This window comes from Phyllostomus discolor, chromosome 2 (genome assembly GCF_004126475.2).
Source record: "Phyllostomus discolor isolate MPI-MPIP mPhyDis1 chromosome 2, mPhyDis1.pri.v3, whole genome shotgun sequence".
NCBI lineage: Eukaryota > Metazoa > Chordata > Mammalia > Chiroptera > Phyllostomidae > Phyllostomus > Phyllostomus discolor.
In genome coordinates this window covers 43987641-44008137 of record NC_040904.2, presented here as the reverse complement: position 1 = coordinate 44008137, position 20497 = coordinate 43987641, and the positions used below count along the sequence as shown (strand labels likewise).

Genomic DNA, 20497 nt, shown 5'->3' with positions numbered 1-20497 from the left:
AGTGTTTTTCTTACACATCGAGGTATTTCTCCCTCTCTTCCTCCCTCTCTAAAAATAAATAAAATAAGATAAATTTTTAAAAAAAAGATTCAATCCCTGTCTCTGCTTATTGGTTCTAGTAGTGACAGGCTACACAAAGGCCGACTTTTCCGGTTTCAAGGTCAGAGTTAGTACTTTCTAAAATACATCTCAGAATTAGTACATTGTCTGGCATACTGTAGGCATGCTTAATAAATATTGATGGAATGAATGCAATGCTATTGTACTAATATGCATAGAGCAGTATAGAAGCACAAATAAAGGTCATCTAAATTAAAGTGAAGGTCTAGGAAGGGCCTTAAGGGAAACCAGAATGTGCTGCCATAAAGTAGGCCTCTTTGACATAAAAGTTATTTTGGGCTAAAGGCAATTGAGAAGCAGCAAATGCAGAAAATGTTTCCACTTCTCTGCCTAAAGGCAAGAAGTAAATGTCTCCTTTCCTGGATCAGATTTTTAATAAACCCAGAGACAAGAGAGCATGCGCCAGTAATCCACAAACAAACCTTTAGAAACTCTTATCCTTTAAGTTAAGCAAGATGAGGACTACCTAGCCTTAGGTGGACTACCCCTAGTGCAAACCCCATTGTCTTGTCAGTCACGAATTATTCTTTTTCTAAAAGTTATAAAAGCTTTCTGCTCTGGTCACTTCATTTCATTCTCTTGTGGAAACCCCCATGTGCATTGTAAAAATTCGGTAAGAAGATTTGTGTGCTTTTCTTCTGTTAATTTGTCATTGGCAGCTAATTTTCAGACCTCACTAGTCAAGGGAAACTTTTTACTGATTATAGCCTCCTAAAGGTGGTGATGATTGGGGTTCGTCTTCAGGACAAGTTGGTTAGGTAGGTTGAGAAGGGAGAGACAATGGTATGTGAACTCTGGGAGAAATAGAAACCCAGGAGAAGTAGGTGTCTTTCTAATTGCAAACGATTCAGTGTGGTTCTGCTAGGGTCGAAGGGAGTGATGGAGTGGCAGGAAATTAAGCTGATTGACAGGTAGCAAGGGCTGGGTCTTGAAGGTGGAGTTTTATCTAGAATCCATATTTTCATTTCAGGCTTAGATTTTTTATTAAAGCTATGAGGTACATCCTCTTAAGTGTGTCATAACATGAAATGGTGAAATTCAGAAAAAAATAGTAATTGAGAAAACTTGCTTCTCTTTGAACCTCTGAGCCACTGCAAAACAGTAATAAATATCGACCTCAAGAGTTTGGGGAGGATTAGTACAATAACACTAGAGAAAGTGCCTGGAGCTTGGCATTTCTCAATAAATGCTAGTTTTCCCTCTTAACCTGAAAATAGGGTGGAGGGCGGGCCGCTCTTCCAAGCCCCTCCGAGGTCCCGGCTTACCCAGCCTGGGAGCTAGTCCCCAGTCCCTGGGTTGGTTCGGCAGCGGCTCAGCCGCGCGGGGGCGCTCTAGGCTGTTTCTCGCCACTCTATGGTTTTTGTGTTTGTTTTTTTCCTCCTTCGCCCCGGAAGTGGTTCCGCGGTCGGGTTTGGTAAGGTCGGGCCATGGTGGGGCAGAGGTTGGGAAGATGGCGTGGCGAGGCTGGGCGCAGAGAAGCTGGGGCTGTGGCTGGGCGTGGGCCGCGCCGGGGGGCTGCCGCAGCTGCGAAAAGCTCCCTGTAACCCTCGCCTCGCCGCGGCTGCTCGGACGCAGGTACTGACCGCTGCTCTAGGCTTCTCGCCTCTCTTTCCTTAGCTCTGGCCACGCATCCTCGAGGGCGGAGGCCATGCGAGCCTCTCTTGCCGCTTCCGGCACATCCTATAGCCTTTTCGGTCCCTTCTTCTCTTCCCTCCCCGTTTATTTTCTCGCCTCTGTACAGTTCTCGCTTCTCGCCGTGCCCCCATGCCCCGGGTGCTCAGTGACCAGCCCCGTCCAGCTGTGTCCGTGAGCCCGCACAGTCCCCTTTCCCATCGGGAGGGACGTGACCGGAAGGGGAACTGATCTCTGAGTGCTGATTGCGTGACCCGGCTCCCAACCCCGCGAGGAAGATATTGGACCCCTCATTCCCGCCCTCTTTTCCTTTCTTTTCTTTCTCCCTCTCGCTTTCTTCTTTCTCTTTCTCTCTCCTTCACGCTCCGTCTCAATCTGGTCCTCTTCCTCTCAGTTTCTGTGTGTCTTCCTCTTCGCTTTTGTCTCCACCTCCCTCTCTCCTTCCTTTTTCCTCTTTTCCTTCCTTTGGAGATTTTGATCTTTTTATTCGCTAAGCTTTTTTTTTTTTTTTTTTTTTTTTGGCCTCTTTTTATTTGTTTGTTTTTTAAGTATAGTTGAGCCCTTGCCGGGTGGCTCAGTTGGTTGGATCGTGGTCCCATACAGGAAAAGGTTGCGGGTTTGATTCCTGGTTTGGGGGCGTAGGGGATACAAGCAATCCTGTTTCTCTCGTAGATTTTTCTCCCTCCTTCCCTCTCGTCAGTGAGCATGTCTTTTGGCGAGGGTTTTAAATAAATAAATAAGCAAGTAAGTAAGTAAATAAATAAATTGCAAAAACCATTCTTAGCTGGTGGGGCAAATCTACCCTTCAGACCATATTTTGTCAGTCCATAATTTAGGAATTGTTTAGAAATACAGAATCTCAGATTCACCCCATCTCAGACCTACTGAGTTAGAACTTGAATTTAACAGGATCTCCAGGTGATTTGCATGCACACTAAATAAAGTCTTTCCATACTTTTGATACGTGGCAACTCTGACAGCAGGTGTGAATGACCTGGGGAGCCCTTTAAAAAATTGATGCTTCAGTCCCACCCCTGGAGACTGTTTAATTGGTGTGCAGGGGAGCTCTGGTATTTCTAAGTGTGGCATAAATTGGAGCTATTACAGTTTCAATTCCAGACCACTGGAATAAAGCGACTCTCAATAAAGGGAGCTGTAATAAAGTGAGTTGTAATCTTTGTGCTGGTGGAGGGGCTTGCCTTCAATTTGTAGCTGCAGCATCTGTGAAGTGCAGTAAAGTTGAAGAGCAATACAATGAGGTATGCCTGTATTTTTAAGAGCTCACCAGGCAATTCTAATATGTAGTATAGGGGAGAAAAGGGTGTTTTGCAAGTTATTTGAGCCCAACTGATAACTTATGCTGAGGAGCAGGATCTCAAATGCTCTGGAGAAGACCAGTTTTGTAAATTTGTTATGCATTTGAAATTAAAGGGGGGGAATAAGGAAAATTACATGGAAGAGGGAGGAAGTAAGCGTGATTGGATTACAAAATAATTAAGATTATGTGCTCTCACAGGCTTTAGAAGAAGGGGTCTAGTACAACAGTGAGGTGATTAGGGGGTGTGGGGGGGTTGGAAGGGGGTATGGGGGATAAGTAGTAATGGAAAAAATACAATAAAATGAACTATTAAAAAACAAAAATAAAAAGAATATACAAAAGAAAGAAGGGTCTGAAAGGGGGAATTTCTTCTTTTTAATTATACTTTACTGATTATGCTGTTACAGTTGTCCTAGTTTATCCCCCCTTTGCCTCCGCTCCACCCAGCAACCCCCGCTCCCTCAGGCAATCCCCATACCTTGTTCATGTCCATGGGTCATGAGTATAAGTTCTTTGGCTACTCCATTCCCTACACTGTACTTTACATCTCCACGGCCATTCTGTGACTACCTGCTTATACTTCCTAATACCCTCTCCGCTCATTCCCCCACACCCCCTTCTTGCTGGCCACCATCAAAATGCTCTCAGTAGAGAGAATTTTGTTTCTGTCTCTTGAAGAGAGAAATGATTCAGTCTCTGTTCTTGATTGCTTAGTTTGATTTTTAGGTTCAATCGTTGATAGGTATGTATTGTCACTTTATCGTCCATAGTTTTGATCATCCTTAAATAAGTCCCTTAGCATTTCATATAATTGATGATGAACTCCTTTAGTTTTTTCTTGTCTGGGAAGCTCTTTTTCTGCCTTTCAATCTAAATAATAGCTTTGCTGGGTAGAGCAAGCATGGCTGTAGGTCCCAAGTTTTTATGACTTTGAATATTTCTTGCCAGTCCCGTCTAGCCTGCAAAGTTTCTTTTGCGAAATCAGCTGACAGGCTTAAGGGAGCTCCTCTGTAGTTAACTTCTTTTCTCTTGCTGCTTTAAAGACTCTCACTTTATCTTTAACCTTTGGCGTTTTAATTGTGATGTGTCTAGGAGAGGGCTTCCTTCTTTGCATCCATCTTGTTTGGGACTTTATGTGCTTCCTGGACTTGCATGCCTATTTCCTTCACCAAATTAGGGAAGTTGTCTCTCAGTATTTTTTCAAATAGATTTCCAGTTTCTTGCTTTTGCTCTACTCCTTCTGGCACCCCTGTGATACAAATATTAGAACATTTGAAGTTGTCCTAGAGGCTGCTTATTTTTGGGGGGATTCTTTTTTCTTGTTGTTCTGATTTCATTTGTTTGTTTGTTTCCTTATGTTCCAAATCATTGATTTGATTCTTGGCTTCATCCACTTTACTGTTGTTTCCCTTTAAGTTGGGCTTTATTTCAATTAGTGTATCTTTCATTTCTGACTGGATCTTTTTTATGCTGTTGAAGTTCTCACTGAGTTCCTTTGAATATCCTTATGGCCAATGTTTTGAACTCTGCATCTGATAGATTGCTTATCTCCATTCCGTTTGACTTTTTCTGGAGTTTTGGTCTGTTCTTTCATTTGGGCCATGTTCCTTTGTCTCCTCGTCTTGGCAGGATCCCTTTTTTTCTTTTTTTTTTTTAAATACTACTTTTTTTTTTAAGATTTTATTTATTTTATTTTTTTTTTTTAGAGAGGGAGAGAGAGAGAGAGAGATATCAATGTGTAGTTGCTGGGGGTTATGGCCTACAACCCAGGAATGTACCCTGGCTGGGAATCTAACCTGAGACACTTTGGTTCCCAGCCCGTGCTCAATCCACTGAGCTACGCCAGCCAGGGCCCTTTTTTTCTATGTATTAGGTAGAGCTGCTTTGACTCTGTGTCTTGGTTATGTGGCCTAATGTAGTAGGTGTCCTATAAGGGTCCAGTGGCACAGTCACCCCATCACCCAAGTTGGGTATGTGAGGTATGCCCTTCATGTGGGCTAAGTATACCCTCCTCTTGTAGTTGAGCTTTGGTTGCTGTTGGCAGATCAGTGGGAGGGATTTACCCAGGCAGTCAGCTGCAAGGACTGGCTGTGACCACTGACCATCAACCTCTGCTTTCCATGGAGGATGAGCTATGCAGGGACAAAGTGGTGGTGCTCCAAAGTGGTCTCTAGCTGTCCATTGGTGGGCTGCCTCAGGGGTTCCTGTGAGGTTCTGGCCTAGGTCAGCTCCCACTTGTGTTTTGCCTTGGGCCACCCTGCCTAGCTATAAAGCAATCTGAGATGGGTGCTACTTTTACTGGGCTTGGAGATTCCTAGGCTGGCTGCTGCTAATGCCTGGTTTGGGGCTCACTGAGGCCAGCTGTTGCTTGTTTGAGAGGATTTTAGAAGTTGTGAAGCATAAGCCATTACCAGCTATCCATAAGGAAACACATCTTGGGTGGGCCCGGAAGTTGGGTGAGGCGGAGTCTCTGGGGATCTCTAAGGCAGGTCATACAGTGTCAGCCAGGTTGAGTGTCAGATATGGAACCTGTTTGCCAGCTCTGTGGGAGGAAGGTTTAGAAAAGGGACAGTGATCTCTGTTTGCCTTGATGCCAGTCATTTTCAGTTCCTTCCTCTATGTCAACTGGTGCCTTTCAAGCTGCTACCTTGGTATTGGAGCTCGGAGGGAGTGAGTCTGAGTAGGTGAGTCTGTGTGTGAGTTCTTTTAAGAGGAACTGTGTGGGATCCAGCAGTTTATTCCACAGACTTGATCCCTGCTGGTTTTTGCAGCCGGAAGTTGTGGGTCTACCTTCCTGGCACTGGAATCCTGGACCCAGTGTGGGGCCTGGTGTGGACTGGGACTCCTTGCTCCTGAGATACCTCTCCTGAATATTTATACACCACATGTGGGTGAGGGACCAGGTTGTTCCTTGTCTGCACCCCTCCTACCTGTCTGGATGGATGTGGTTTCTTTAATTCCGTAGTTGTCAGACCTCCATTCAACTTGATATCGATAGTTCTGAGTGATGGGTGTTATATATTTTAGTTGTAATTTTTATGTGGTTATACGAAGAGGCAAGCCCTGCCTACACCACCATTTTGACCGGAAGTCAGAAGCGGGGAATTTCAGCCCTGGCTGGTGTGGATCAGTGGATTGAGTGCTGGCCTATGAACCCAAAGGTCTCTGATTCGATACCCCAATCAGGGCACATGCTTGTTTTGTGGGCCCAGTCCTCAGTTCAGGGTGTGGGAAAAGCAGCCGATTGATGTTTCTCTCATACATCATTAATATTTCTCTTCCACTCTTTTTCCCTCTCTTTTCCTCTCTCTAAAAATGAATAGATAAAATCTTTCTAAAGGTGGGGGGGGCATTTTCAAAGGTGTGTTAACCTAGGATGGGTACCCCTTTACAAATTTATATCCTTTTAGGCAAATAGGGGCAGGTCAGGGCACTTTCTGATATCTGTCTGGGCCTTTACGGGACTCAGTTGGCTTCAGTTAAAAATAACTCTTAGGTTAAAGTAGCGTATTTGAGGTGGCATATTCTACTACTCTTCAGGAACCAAGTTTGAGAATTAGTGTTTTAGACTAAGCTTTCACAGTCATAACTGTCTCTTCCACTGCTGATGCAGTAGATTAAAAAGCATGGCCACAGTCATTTACAGCTCTTCTCATCCAGAGTTGTAGTCTATTTCCCTACTCCTTGGAGTGGGGTTGGCCTTGTGACTTGCTTTGACTAGTAGAATGTGGCAGAACGAACGTGCAAGGTCCAGGGTCTAGGCCCCAGGCAGCCTTGCAGCTTTAGCCTTTTGCCTCGGAACACTCCTACTGCCATGTTAGAAGCCCCTGTTAGACTACTGATAACTAAGGGACCTTTTGAAGAAAGGGGGCCCGTTGACAGTCAGTACTAATACTCCAGATATGGGAGTGAGGACATCTTAGACTCTAGCTCCAGTTGAGTGGTCACATGACTGGCTATGAGTGACCCCAGATGAGACCAGCAGAACTGCTCAGCTGCGTCAGCTAACTTACACACTCATGAGAAATAGTAGATTATGGTTTTAGAGCAGTATATATGCAATAATGAAACTACTGGAGAAGCTGCTGCCAAATCAGGATCTCTTGACCAAAGTAAAACTGCTATTTCCTCCATTATTTTCAGTAGCAAAATTGATGCCTCATGTCCTGTCTTGTCACCAAACTCACTTCTGATTCAGGTATTGTGCCAGTGTATCTGATTAGCAGACCCTGATCACATATGGAACCCTAACCAAAAGGATACCTGGAAAATAAAGTTTTGTTTTGTTTTAAAGATTTTTGTTTATTTATTTATTTATTTTAGAGAGGGAAGGGAGGGAGAAAGGGAGAAATCAATGTGAGGTTGCTGGGGGTGACAGCCTGCAACCCAGGCATGTGCCCTGACTGGGAATCGAACCTGCGTCACTTTGGTTTGCAGCCCGGCTCAATCCACTGAGCTACGCTGGCCAGGGCTTGAAAATAAAGTTTTTATTTTTTTTCCTTTTTATTGAATTCATTGGGGTGACACTGGTTCACAAAATTACTCAGATTTCAAGTGCACCGTTCAACAGCACATCATCTGTACACTGTATTGTGCGTTTACCACCTGGGAAATACTCTTTTAGCTTTCCAGACCCTGCAGCATATGAATGTACCCTGGGTAGCAGGGATGGCACCCAGCCCACTGAGCCACACCAGTCAGGGCTTCTTCAGCTTTTTATGGGACTGCCAACTCTGGAGGACTGATACAAATTATTTTGTTGATTGATATACAATAACAACCCAAATAAATTCTCTCTAAAGTTGCTGTAGTTTATGTCACCCTTTTTCAAAGGGGAACAGTTCAGTGATCTGACCTTAAATCCTGCATGGGAGTAGGCGTTTTGGCTTCTTTGGGGCTGTTGAATGTGAGTAAACTGAGGTGGCAGGCTGAGTGGGAGGCTGATAGAGGCGCTGATGTTTGCAAGATGCAGCTCTGTTTCTTTTCCCTCTCTTTTTTGCAGCTCTGTTTCTAATCTATTATTTTCCCCTCTAGGTTTAACTTCTTTATTCAGCAAAGATGTGGATTCAGAAAAGCACCCAGGAAGGGTGAACCTCGAAAATCAGACACAGGAACAAGTGGTGAAGCATACAAGAGGAGTGCTTTGGTTCCTCCTGTAGAAGAAACAATCTTTTACCCTTCTCCCTATCCTATAAGGACTCTCGTGAAGCCTTTGTTTTTCACTGTCGGGGTAAGAGCTCAGGCCACTGGGAGTTCGTTCCCTGCTGCAGGTGCACTGTCAAAGCACTGCCCGTCCTGCCCGGGCCCTTACAGCCGAGTGGTGGGGGGGCAGTTAGAAGGGTCTGGGTGTCTCGGGGTCATGAATGATTACAGGAGAACATAAATTTTAGTAATTGCTGTTAGAATCTTATTCACTTATGTAAGCCCTAGGGAAGAACTTATGGGCCTCTTATTTGGTATAACATTTCAAGTGATATTAAGTTAATATTTTGAATTTTCTTTGAAAATTTCCAGCTGTAAACAGGCCCCAGGGTACCATGAAGTTAAAAATGAGAAACAAGTGTTATTTTCACCAAATAGGTTTCACTGTGCCAGTTGTTCCTTTGTTGATTCGTTAAAAGCAATGAAAATGCAGTAGTTACTATTCTTGGAACTGTGCACTCTTAAATTTATTCCGTGATGTATTTTATGTAGTTTACAGGCTGTGCATTTGGAACGGCTGCTATTTGGCAATACGAATCACTGAAATCCAGGGTCCAGAGTTATTTTGATGGCATAAAAGCTGATTGGTTGGATAGCATAAGACCACAAAAGGAAGGAGACTTCAGAAAGGAGGTAAAGATAAACATGGCTTTCTTCGTTTTTTCAATAACAGTTCTTGGTCTGGTTACTTATGAAGTGTTTTTAGTTAATGGCAACATTAAATCAGTAGATGTGAAATCATGGCCCTTAATATTCTTCTTTACAATCATGTATTTATTAATATTTTGTATATCTGGCAGTGTTGTACTTGACAGCATTCCAAGCAGTTTGTCCCTCTACCCATGTGTATCAAGAATCACCAGGGATATTTGTTAATGTTTTGGCACCTCTCCCAGGCTTACTAAAGTTTAAGAGCCAGTTTTACTTAACGTCAGCTTGCTGGATTATTGGAATTACAGGCAGTTTCCTAAAATACTTATATCTTAGGGGTAGAGAATTATGTGGATTTTAAAAAGCTTCTTAATGACGTGATGTTTATGTGCCTCTGGTAAATACTGGCCGTTGAGTGTTTCTGACTGTGCTCAGAGGATGAGAGTGCAGGAAGAGCGCAAAAATGCAGGGCTTTTTGCCCTTTTTTCATATGCAAGTTGATGGCCCTCTTTCCCCTTAAATGATTGTTTGAAAAATACTGCCTTTTAGACAAAACACTTATTTTATTTATTCCACTTGACAATACCTAATGGTGAATTCTGGGTGCAGAAACTGTTATGTGGATCCAGGTGCATGTGGTTTTTAAGCACCTTCATTTTTTTATGACACACTGACCCTCCAGTTTGGAGAGAGGGTCTATGTCCTCTTCAGTTTTCTGCTTACTATGAACCCAATCCTGGCCAGCAAGATTCTGAGGGGGCAGCCTTGGGTTTTCTTTTTCCTAATGAAAGATCCCTTTAAGTAGGGAGAAGGATTCATTTCACCTTCCCATAGACACAAATAAGAAGCATGATATCTACCTGTTATGGAGAGGCTTTATGTCAGCAGAGCAATGGATTTAATATATATAGGTGAAAAACTGCAATAAGTAGTGATCTTTATTCAATTCAGTGTGTTTGAGAAATAGTAAAACTAACCTATTCCATAATCCCAGATCCCTTAGAAAGTTACAGGTTTCTAGCACGATTGCACTATAAAGTTTTGATACCCAAAGTGCCTCTTTAGAATGACCAAAATGACAGAGGCAATATACATAATCTTCATCTAAAGATGGATGTTTATTATAGTTACATGGTAGGCCATAAAATATAAAATCCATGCCCACTGGAGAATTTTGAAACAATAGATTAATGTCACATGGGAAGCAAAGTCTGGGGAAGCCCCGCCATACACTACATATGTAGTGAGTGAGGTCTGAGAGCTCAGACACAGTGTGATTATAGTTATAGAAACATAGTTGTTGTCGTGCATGGATCCATATGCGTATTGATCTGTAACATTTTTTTAAACCTTGGACTTCTTTTCTGAATTCATATACAAAGCCTGGCTCATTTTTTAGTACAATATGTTTTTTATTTAAAAACTTTAATTCAAACGGATAAAAAATATAAAGAGAATAGTATAATGAACTCCTGTTATTCAGCTTCAGTGGTGATCGACACATGTCCACCTTTGTTTTTCATCTAGTCCCTTTTTTTCCCTTCCTTCCCCACCCTGATTACTATGAAGCAAATCCTAGGCCTGTTTCATCCATAAAAAGTTCAGTGTGTGTCCCTGATAGATTATGATTCTTAGTCTCTCTTTTTCTAAACCTCAGTACTATTAGTACACCTAAAAAAAGGCAATTTTATTAGAAAATATTCTCAGAATTTTAAAACTAGATTGGAGCTTGGTGAATAAACACTTACTTGACACTTAGCAATATTTGATAGTATGGTAAGTGCTTTATTTTGTCGATAGTTCTTACGACACTACTGCTAACACTGTCCATTTTATAATTAGGAAACTGAAGTTCAGGAGTAATCTGTCTGAGCTCACGCAGCTAATCAGTCTAGTGTAAGGCACCTATGCATGCTTTCCACTCTGCCACAAATTTATTATGTCTGTTGGCCATGTACCTTGTGGTGATATGCAGTTCTCCTTCTGTTTTAGATTAACAAGTGGTGGAATAACCTAAGTGATGGCCAGCGGACTGTGACAGGTTTGTGTTAGCTTACACGTTTTAACCATTCAAGGAAAGAGAAATCAAACCAAAAGGTACAGTATGTCATAGTCAATGGCTTTTGTACCATGCTCGCCAGTGGTTTAGAAGACATAGGGAGTCTCTGTACCTTCAGGCTAATGTAAAATTGTAAAAAAAATAGTGTGGCGTAAAGGTATATATGATGCTGTTTGGGTCAATTATTTTCTAATTTTGATCTGTCTTTGTTGTAGAATCCTAGCTTGTAAAAGAGTTATGAATAATTATTACTTCCACTATTAAACTAAAGGGGACATTGATTAAATACCTTCTTTATGCAGAATGCTTTATACTATACACTGTCTCCCCCTACCTCACAGGGTTGCCTACAGGTTAGTTATTTCCCTTTTTGCAGATAAGGAAACTGGCTTTCAGAGAAGGAACTTTTGGAAGGTCACACTGCTAGTAAGTAGTAGAACTGAGTTTCAAAACCTGGATCTGTCTGATTCTAGAGCCGATTTTCTCTTCATTATACCCTGTTGTTTATAAAATCCTCTTAAGCATGCCGAGCATATTACGATAATTTTTGTTTGTAAATTTTTATAGAAAGACAAATCTGACTATGGACTTATTTAAGAAATTTGAGGAAATGTATTTGAAAGTTCTTGAACAACTGTGCAGGTAGGAAAAATATATCTTCCTGGGGAAATAGCAAAATATTGCTTTTTCTCAAATATAGTTAGACTTAATGGTACTCTTAATTTTCTCTATTCACCTAAGTGGAGAAAATGTGTTAACTCTCTTCATTCAGGCTGTTTTCCCTATCTGGAAGGTTCAGTTTTTCTGTTTCTGTATTGGAACCTGATCTGGTCTTAAAGTTTATGGTTCAGGCATTGCCTCCTGTAGGTCTTGTTTTCTGATCTCTTTGCACCTTTTAATCATTCATAACAGAACCTGCCTTATATAATTTACACGTAACATCCTTGAGGACAGTGATGAGGTTTTTCTTCTGGTTGTAGCACCTAACATAACTTGCACACAGGAAAGGCACACTCAGTTAAAATCTGTTGAGTGAATGTGTGTTGAGTGGGATCTTGAACCAAAGGAATGAGATTTTTCAAAGGTATATTGCCATCCTGTAGAATTGATTAGTCATGGAGGTCTTAATAAATATAACCAAGATACCTCTATAATAACACCTGTTTCCATTGGAATTAACAGGGATTTGGGGGTTTTTTGTAGGTATACTTGTTTTCTGAAAGTATCTTAAAATTAACTCCCTTAGGAGAGCAAAGTTTTTATTTTCTTCAGTCCATTCAAAGTATCTCAAAATTAGTTGATATCTAGTATTCTTTGAAGATGGTAAAGATTTTGTGCCATTTCACATTTGAGGAAACCTGGGATGAGAATTTAAGACCTTTCTCATGCCAGTAAAGAGTTTATTCAAAGAAGTCAGTATATAATTAAAAATCAATTCTTTCGCCTCGCCTTCCTTTTCTCTAGACACGTCAGTTATTTGGCATGAAGGACATAGCAGTAGAGAGGCAGGTGTTGTAATCTAACTTGCAACTTGAGTATAATGTGCTTCAACCACATAAAATGTGAATAATCATGTTAAGATCTTAAGTCCTCGTCAGATCATCTATGTGACTTCTAAAGGTTGAGGAAAAACTCTTTGAATTGGTTCAGTGTCACCTCAGGTTTGTCTTGTGGGAAATAATTATTCTGGTAGTAGTGATTCTAATTTTACATTTATTAGTGGTGCTTAATAATCAATGAACTGTATACTGAAATTCTCGTGGCTAATGAACTTGTGCTTTAGTTATGTCTTGTCTCTTTTCAGAGGTACCAGTTCTTACCTGCTGAGTCTCCTGACTGCTTCCCATAGGCTGACCCTAAGTAAGGTTGGCTCAGCTCCTGGTTTTAATTGAGGATAGGTTTATGGGGTGACAGTCACTTGTTTCACTCTCTTTCCTTGGATTATTGATGTTCTCTGAGTGTTAACTTTTTTTCCTTTTTGTATTTTGAAAGAACTTGACAAACCCTTGGGAAGCCAATGACCTAGAGTTTCAAAGCTCTCTGAGACCAGTGTACTTCTTTGGTTTATAGTATTTATACCCAGACAGTGGCAGTGTGAAAGCTCTAGTAGGTTGAAGATTACACAGTTATACCAAACATTTCATGTAAAGATCATTTCATATTTGAATCTAATAGACTCATAAATTTGAATGGCAAGATTTTGGCTCTTGCAAGTTCAGGTAGCAAAATGTTCTATTCAAATGCATCTGCTTCCTGAACTTGTTATAGCAAGCAATGTCTCAAATTCGTGTATATCTCTTTGGTTATTAGGTTTGGATAACAACAGTTCAAATCATAAGGAATATCTGTAATTTGTTGTATTGAGATAGAGTCCATCCCTGACCGGTATGACTCAGTTAGTTGGGTGTTGTCCCACAAAGTGACAGGTTGCTGGTTCGATTCGTGGTCAGGACACATGCCTGGGTTGTGGGTTCAGCTCCCCATTGGGGCGCATATGAGAGGCAACTGATTGATGTTTCTCTCTCACCCTGATGTTTCTCTCCCTTTCTTTCTCCCTCCCTTCCCCTCTCTCTAAAAATAGGTAAAAAAAAAAACAAACCCCAAAACAAAACCTCTCTTCCTTAGAACTGATGTCGGGTTCAGAGTCCCTAGTTGTTTGCTTGTTTGTTTTTTGGACTCTTCTATCTCAACCTGTCCCTGGGAATCACTTTTTCAGATGTGTTAAGAGAACTGGTCTTAATCCTTTTTGTTTATTTGATTGCTTGGTCTGGGGATCTTTTTTTGTTTTTGTTTTTATCTTAATCTCTATTATACAGAAATACTCCCAAACCTCACATTGCTCTGAAGACAAGTTTTTACAAGCTTACTTGGTATTTTTAGGGTGAGGTTGCATTCTGGTTGCATGTGTCACAGTTACACTTGTGCTTTTACATTTCAGCTAGTTTCTTGTTCTATTGCCTTGATCTACAAGGGTTTAAAGCCTGCACTGGAGGTCCCCAGGCAACAGCCAAGCAGAGTGTTTCCCCTACCTTTCCACCTTCCAGGAGTACCTGTGAGGTACTTGCCAGGCTTTCCTGTTAGCTCAGCAGAATGCTGACTTTACTGTATTGGGATTCAGGTAAAGCTAAGAGGGAAAAACCTGCTAAATTATTACATCTAATGATGAGAGAACAGGAAGGAGAATGGGAAGAGAAATCTCAAAACTGTGCCCCAGTTCCTCTGCTAGTTCACACATCTGTTATCAGCTGCGAGGTTGAGATACTGCTGTGCTCCAGGCCTAACCCTCTGCCCAACTTCTACAGTCTGTTCTTTTTGTTGTTGTTGATAATTTTGTTTCTATTAGGAAAAGTTTAATTTTTAGTTTCAGTGTTCTCTCCTTCATATCTTTCAAGGGTTTTGAGCTATACCTGCCAGACTTTGGTCTCCTTTCCTATTCCTGAAGTTGCTGGTAAAGTAGTGTTTCACTTGGCCTCATAGCTAAGCTTAACTTTTTAATCAATCACTATTTTTCCTGTAACTCTCTTCGCACAGCCCCAGCCCCACCCCCCATCTTCAGACAAATTATTTCTGGGGAAAGCATAACACAACTAATACTTGAATGTCAACTAGGCTTCAAGTACTATGCTAGGTACTTTATATACATACGTACTGTAATTAATCATTATTATGCAAGTATATTTTTAGGATAAGTTACTGGAAATAGAATTCTGGGCCCAAAGAGTATATACATTTAAAATTTTATGTATTGTCAAGTTGCTTTAAAAGAAGCTGTATACCAATTTAAACATCTAACAATGTGTAGAGTTTAAATAAGTCATTTTGATTTCTAAAAGTTGCTCATAGGGGAGGTGTTAGGTATTCTCATCTGCAGGAAGGATGCAGAGAAATAATAAACACACTTTTTTGTGTTTAGTGATTATTGTAAAGGTATTTGCCTCCTTTATCATGAATTTGCCCCATTCTTTCCATCTGCTCATATTAGTTATCAACTGTCTCTACCTCAGTATGAGGATGGAAGATGGGTAGTCTGTCTGTATTTCTTTGATTCCAGGAAGCTGTAGGACCAGTTCCTAACTAGTTCTGTGGATACTGCCCAGGATGCGAAATCATAGCCACTGTAGGAGGCCCACATGATCCCTGTGCATGTAGTGCTGGTTCCCAGAACCTGAGATTGGGGCCCACTTGGTCTCAGTGCTTTGGCTGCTGTGGGTGTATGTGCTTATCAGTGTCAGGACTGGCCAGGCCTGGCATCCTTCAGATAGAGGAGCTGCGGGAGGATGAACTGACCCACCTCAGAAACAAGGAATCTTGTGCTTAGCTACTAGACTCCAAGTGGGATAATGAGTCCTTTTTCAGGAAGAGCAAAAAAGATTGTACTACCTTCCTTGAGCTAAGGAGGAAAATAGATTGAGGTCATTGAACCAAGCATTGCTTCCCAAATCAGTGTATCTTTCTTTTTTTTAATCAAGATATAATTCACTTATACAATTCATCATTTAAAAGTATACAGTTCAGTGGTTTCTATTATACTTACAAGCTTATGCAACCACCACCACCATCATCTAGTCCCAGAACGTTGTCATTATCCCAAAAAGAAACTCCTTGCACGTTAGTAGTCATTCCCAATCCCCCTTCTCCCCTCAATCCTAGGCAACCACTAATCTTAATTTTTGCTCTGTGGATTTGCCTGTTCCGGACATTTCATATGAGGAATCACATAATATGTGGACTTTTGTGTCTGCTTCTTTCACATAGTATAGTGTTTTCAAGGTTCACCCATGTTGTAGCATGTGCCAGTACTTAATTCTTTTATGGCCAAATAGTATTCCATTGTAGGATATATCACATTTGTTTCTCTGTTAATCTGTTGATGGACATTTGAGTTGTTTTGGCTATTGTGAATGATACTATGAATATTTGGGTACAAGTCTCTGTTTTGAGTACCTGCTTTCAATTCTTTGAGGTATATATTTAGAAGGAGAATTGCTGGATCATATGATAATTCTATGTTTAACTTTTTGAGGAGCTGCCAAACTGTTTTTCACCATGACTGCACCATTTTACATTTCCACCGTCAATGTACAAGAGTTCCAGTTCTTCATATCCTTGCCCAGTAATTATTTTCCTTTTAAAAAGAAATAGTATCCCAGTCAGGGCACATGCCTGGGTTGTAAGCCACGGCCCCCAGCAACCACACATTGATGTTTCTCTCTCTCTTTCTCCCTCCCTTCCCTCTCTAAAATTAAATAAATAAAATCTTTAAAAAAAAACCCAGTATCCATCCATGTGTATCAAGTGGTATTTTGTGGTTTTGACCTGCATTTCCCTAATGATTAGAATGCTAGCATCCTTTTGTTGAGTTCTAAGTGTGTTTTTTTTTTTTTAAACATCAATGTGTGGTTGCTGGGGGTCATGGCCTACAACCCAGGCATGTGCCCTGACTGGGAATTGAACCCTCAATGCTTTGGTTCGCAGCCTGCGCTCAGTCCACTGAGCCACACCAGCCAGGGCAAGTTTTAAGTGTTTTTTAATGTATTCTAGATACTAGACCCTTATTAGATACATGGTTTGCAAATATTTTTTGTATTCTGTGGGTTGTCTTACCACTTTATTAATAGTATTCTTTGAAGCACTACCATTTTTAATTGTGATGAGGTCTATTTCATCTATATTTTATTCTTTAAATATTTATTTTATTTTTTATTTTAGAGAGAGGGAAAGAGAGGGAGAAAAAGAGGGAGAAACATCGATGTGAGAGAGAAACACGGATTGGTTGATTTCCATACATACCCCAGGGGACCAAACTTGCAACCCAGGCATGTGTCCTGACCAGGAATTGAACCAGCAACCTTTTGGTTTGCAGGACAAGCCCAACCAACTGAGCTGCACTGTCTGGGGCTTATTACTTGTTCTTTAAGTGTTCTATCAAGAAAACTGTCATCTAATCCAAAGACATAGAAATTTACACCTGTTTTCTTCTAAGAGTTTTAAAGTCACAGCTTTTACAGTTAGGCCTTTGATTCTTTTTGAGTTAATGTTTGTATTCAGTGTGAGGTAGTGCTTCACTTCCATTCTTTTCATTTTGGACATCTACTTGTCTCAGCACCATTTGTTGAAAAGCCTGTTTATCCATTGAATTGTCTTGGGACCATGTTAAAAAACCAATTGACCGTAGATGTATGCATGGACTTCTGGACTCTCAGTTCTCTTTCATTGATCTGTTTATTTATTCTTATGCCATGCTATCTTGATTATTGTAGCTTGTGTTGTAAGTTTTCAAACTGGGAATTGTAAGTCTTCCAACTTTGTTAATATGGAATATTATTATATTGATTATCATATGTTGAACCAGTTTTGCATTCCTGGGATAAATTGCACTGGTTGTGGTTTATAATTCTTTTTTATGCTGCTGGATTAGGTTTGCTAATATTTTCTTGAGGATTTTTCCATCTGTGTTCAAAAAGGATATGGGTCATTTTCTTCTGATGACTTTGTTTTATTTTAATTCCCAGTGGTGGATATGCTTGCTGATTTGAGACAGAGACAGAGTTGTGCATAGATCAGTTGCCTCCTATACGTGCCCCAACAGGGATTAAACCCATACATAGCCTTTTGGTGTGCAGGATAGCACTCCCAACTATAACTGAGCAATCTGGCTAGAGCTGATTTTGATATCAAGATAATACTGGCTACATTGAATGAGTTGGGAAATGTTCCTTCTGCTTCCGTTCTTTGGAAGCATTTGAAAAGGATTGGTGGTAGTTCTTTATGTTTGCTAGAATTCATCAGTTACAGTAAGTTGAATAGTGTCCCCCAAAATTCATGTCCACCTAGAAACTCAGAGCATTATCTTATTTAAAGTAGGATCTTTGCAGGTGTAACTAGTTACAGTGAGATCATACTAGATTAAGATGGGCCCTGAATCCAGTGATTTGTGTCCTTAAATAAGAGAAGAGGACAAAAAAAAAAAAAAAAGAGTGTAACGCAGGAGGTCAAGTCCAGGGATCTCAACTTCTCAGTTGGATAAGCTGAAAAATCCTTAAGAATGACTGGATAAAGCAGGCATAGCCTTTGTTATTCACATTACAGGGAGACTGGTGGTGGCAGGTCAGCAAAGCAGGACTGCACCCCTGTGTCCGAGACTTGTTTTAAGGGGTCCCAGACAAAGGAGGCATAAGTCCTAGCCATGACTACCTCAGTGTGTACACACAGAAAGAGAAGGTTAAGAGGCAGTTACAGGGTAGGAAGCCATTCCCAAAATGGGATAAGGAGGGAGCTACAATCCATTTCCAAAACAGTATACATTCCTTCTAGCCAGGGGCTCTCTGGCCAGTCTTTATCATAGGTGATGGAAGGAGCCATGTCTTGAGCTACCCCACACTCCACCCCAACATTGTTTTTTCATTTTATAATGTTTTTGTCTTTGTTTTTGGACAGGGTGTTCCTAGGTGGTGAGAGTGTTGGTACATTTTATTTATATATTACAGACACAGTAGAGGCTATACACTAAGACTAAAAGTGCAATAGGAAAACCAATGAGACCTGGGAGGAAGGAATGACACCAATTGCCTGTAGCAGTCAGTACCATAATATTCTTGCACAGGATTGCTGGCATTCATCCTATGAGTTGTACAGTTTCATTTTGCAGTCTCATTTCTGCATTTAATACTTATAGGTATGTGCCGTTGTACTTTTACCTATAATGTTGACAGCCACCCCACACCGTCCCAACTGCATGTGAGCTGTGGCTTGGTGTAGTTAGCCTGGTCTTTTATGATGGAAAACATCTTTTTATGTGTCTGTTTGAAGAGGGGAATAGAAGCCTTCCAGCCTTGCAGCCAGTCCCAGCATGTCTGATTGTGAGTGGATCCTCCATGGCAGGTTGGCAGAGGCCATGGTTGGGAACTCTGCAGACCCAACAGGCTGAGCAGTTGTTCTCAGTGATTAGCATTCCTGCCTATTGAAGGAAGGTGTTGCTTCTGCAGAATCTAACCAGGTAACCACCAAGTATTTACAGAGAACCCAGGTAAACAAGGTCATAGTTACATTCCATGAAAACAGAAAGAATACAAAAGTTAATGAACACAGCAAATTATAAACCAGTTTCTGAGTCGACAAGAGTGTCAGATGAGAAGACTTCCAAATGCAAGGCTTTTGCTGGAATGAAATTAAGCAGTGACAATTTGATAGATTGTTTTTAAATGTAGTTCAAATGCCTCTGGTGATATTAGATGCTCAGGTAAATTCTGTATGGTTGACACTGCATTAGTAGTTCTTAATAATTCCAAATTAAAGGATCAAAGAAAAATGAAACAGTAGTTTGAAAGAAAACTGGAGAAATTCAGGATCCAGTCTAGTTCATAGAAAAGAAATAAAATTTTATGGGCAATTCACTGAGTTAGAGTCTACTTTCCCTAATTATGTATAATAGATTTTATTGAAACATAATTTTCCCCTAAAATTATCCTCATTTTATTAAAGAGCCAAATTAAGACCAATTTATTTACTGTATTAAGTCCAGTCTCAGTGTGGCCTGATTATTTGCATAAATACAACAGGAATGGCAATTGATCATATGGGCTTTTTAAGACTGCTTTGCTGGAGCTTAAACAAAGAACCTTTAGATTGAGCTTTCAGTAAACCCTCAAGACCCAGAAACCAAGCCAAACACACCAGGCTTTGTCTGCAGTACCTATTTTCCTTGAGGTTCCCATTGTGTTTTGAGATTCCTTCTTGCCATTTTTCAGGAAAGCATCCTTTGCTCCTTACTTGGAAAGACTGCACAAGATGAAACATGGTACCAGGCCGTTTCTCCAGTGGGCTTTTATTGGTTTCAAAAGTCAATTTCTGTTCCTCAAGGCTTTCTGGTAATAGCCATAGTCCAGGCATGCTTCCTTCAGGCATGACATTCCATTCAGTCTTAGTTAATTAAATCACAATTAGAAACTGGTTTTATGTGTTGTCTTATAAAGTAATACATAATGCCAAGCAATTACTATATTGCCCTGTAATACATACCATATCTTTTGTTTTTCCTTATTAAAGGCTCAGTCCAGTGCTTTATATAAGTTTTGTACAACAGGCAAAGTAAATGGCTGCTGCCACCACAGATACTGGACTCCTTCCAGGAACCAAGTCCAATTCCATAGCTTTATAGGCTATATATGTAGCTGCCATCTGCAATTGTTGAGCAAGACAAGGTTGGAATAAAACCTAGATATGACGACTCCAGTTGTCATCAAATCCACACTGGTTTCTAAAGCTTTCAAAATAAGTTTAAAACTTGGACCAATTTCTTTCATAGAAATTAATGATATAGCACATATTTCTTTAAATGTCCTAGGAACCCCTTCTTCTCTACAGGCAATAGAGACATTGCAGAAGCATCATTAGCTCTTCCCTTCAGGCCCTTCTCTTCATACACTTGCCTGAGTAAATTATTTGTTCAATTAACTGTATTTCTAGGGAGGTTGATTCTGTCTGCCATGGTAGTAATTTCCTTGAATGCATTCAAT

At 40.7% G+C, this 20497-nt stretch overlaps 1 protein-coding gene across 1 annotated transcript in view; it reads left to right on the top strand.

Annotated features, from left to right (window-relative positions):
* Positions 1-1521: 1521 nt before the first annotated feature.
* Positions 1522-20497, top strand: part of PARL (presenilin associated rhomboid like) — a 33929-nt gene continuing 14953 nt past the window's right edge. The window contains exons 1-4 of the mRNA XM_028504897.2: positions 1522-1695; positions 8105-8300; positions 8765-8905; positions 10916-10964. Of these exons, the coding sequence (XP_028360698.1) occupies positions 1571-1695; positions 8105-8300; positions 8765-8905; positions 10916-10964 (511 nt within the window). The 5' untranslated portion in view covers positions 1522-1570. The remainder of the gene's footprint in view (positions 1696-8104; positions 8301-8764; positions 8906-10915; positions 10965-20497) is intronic.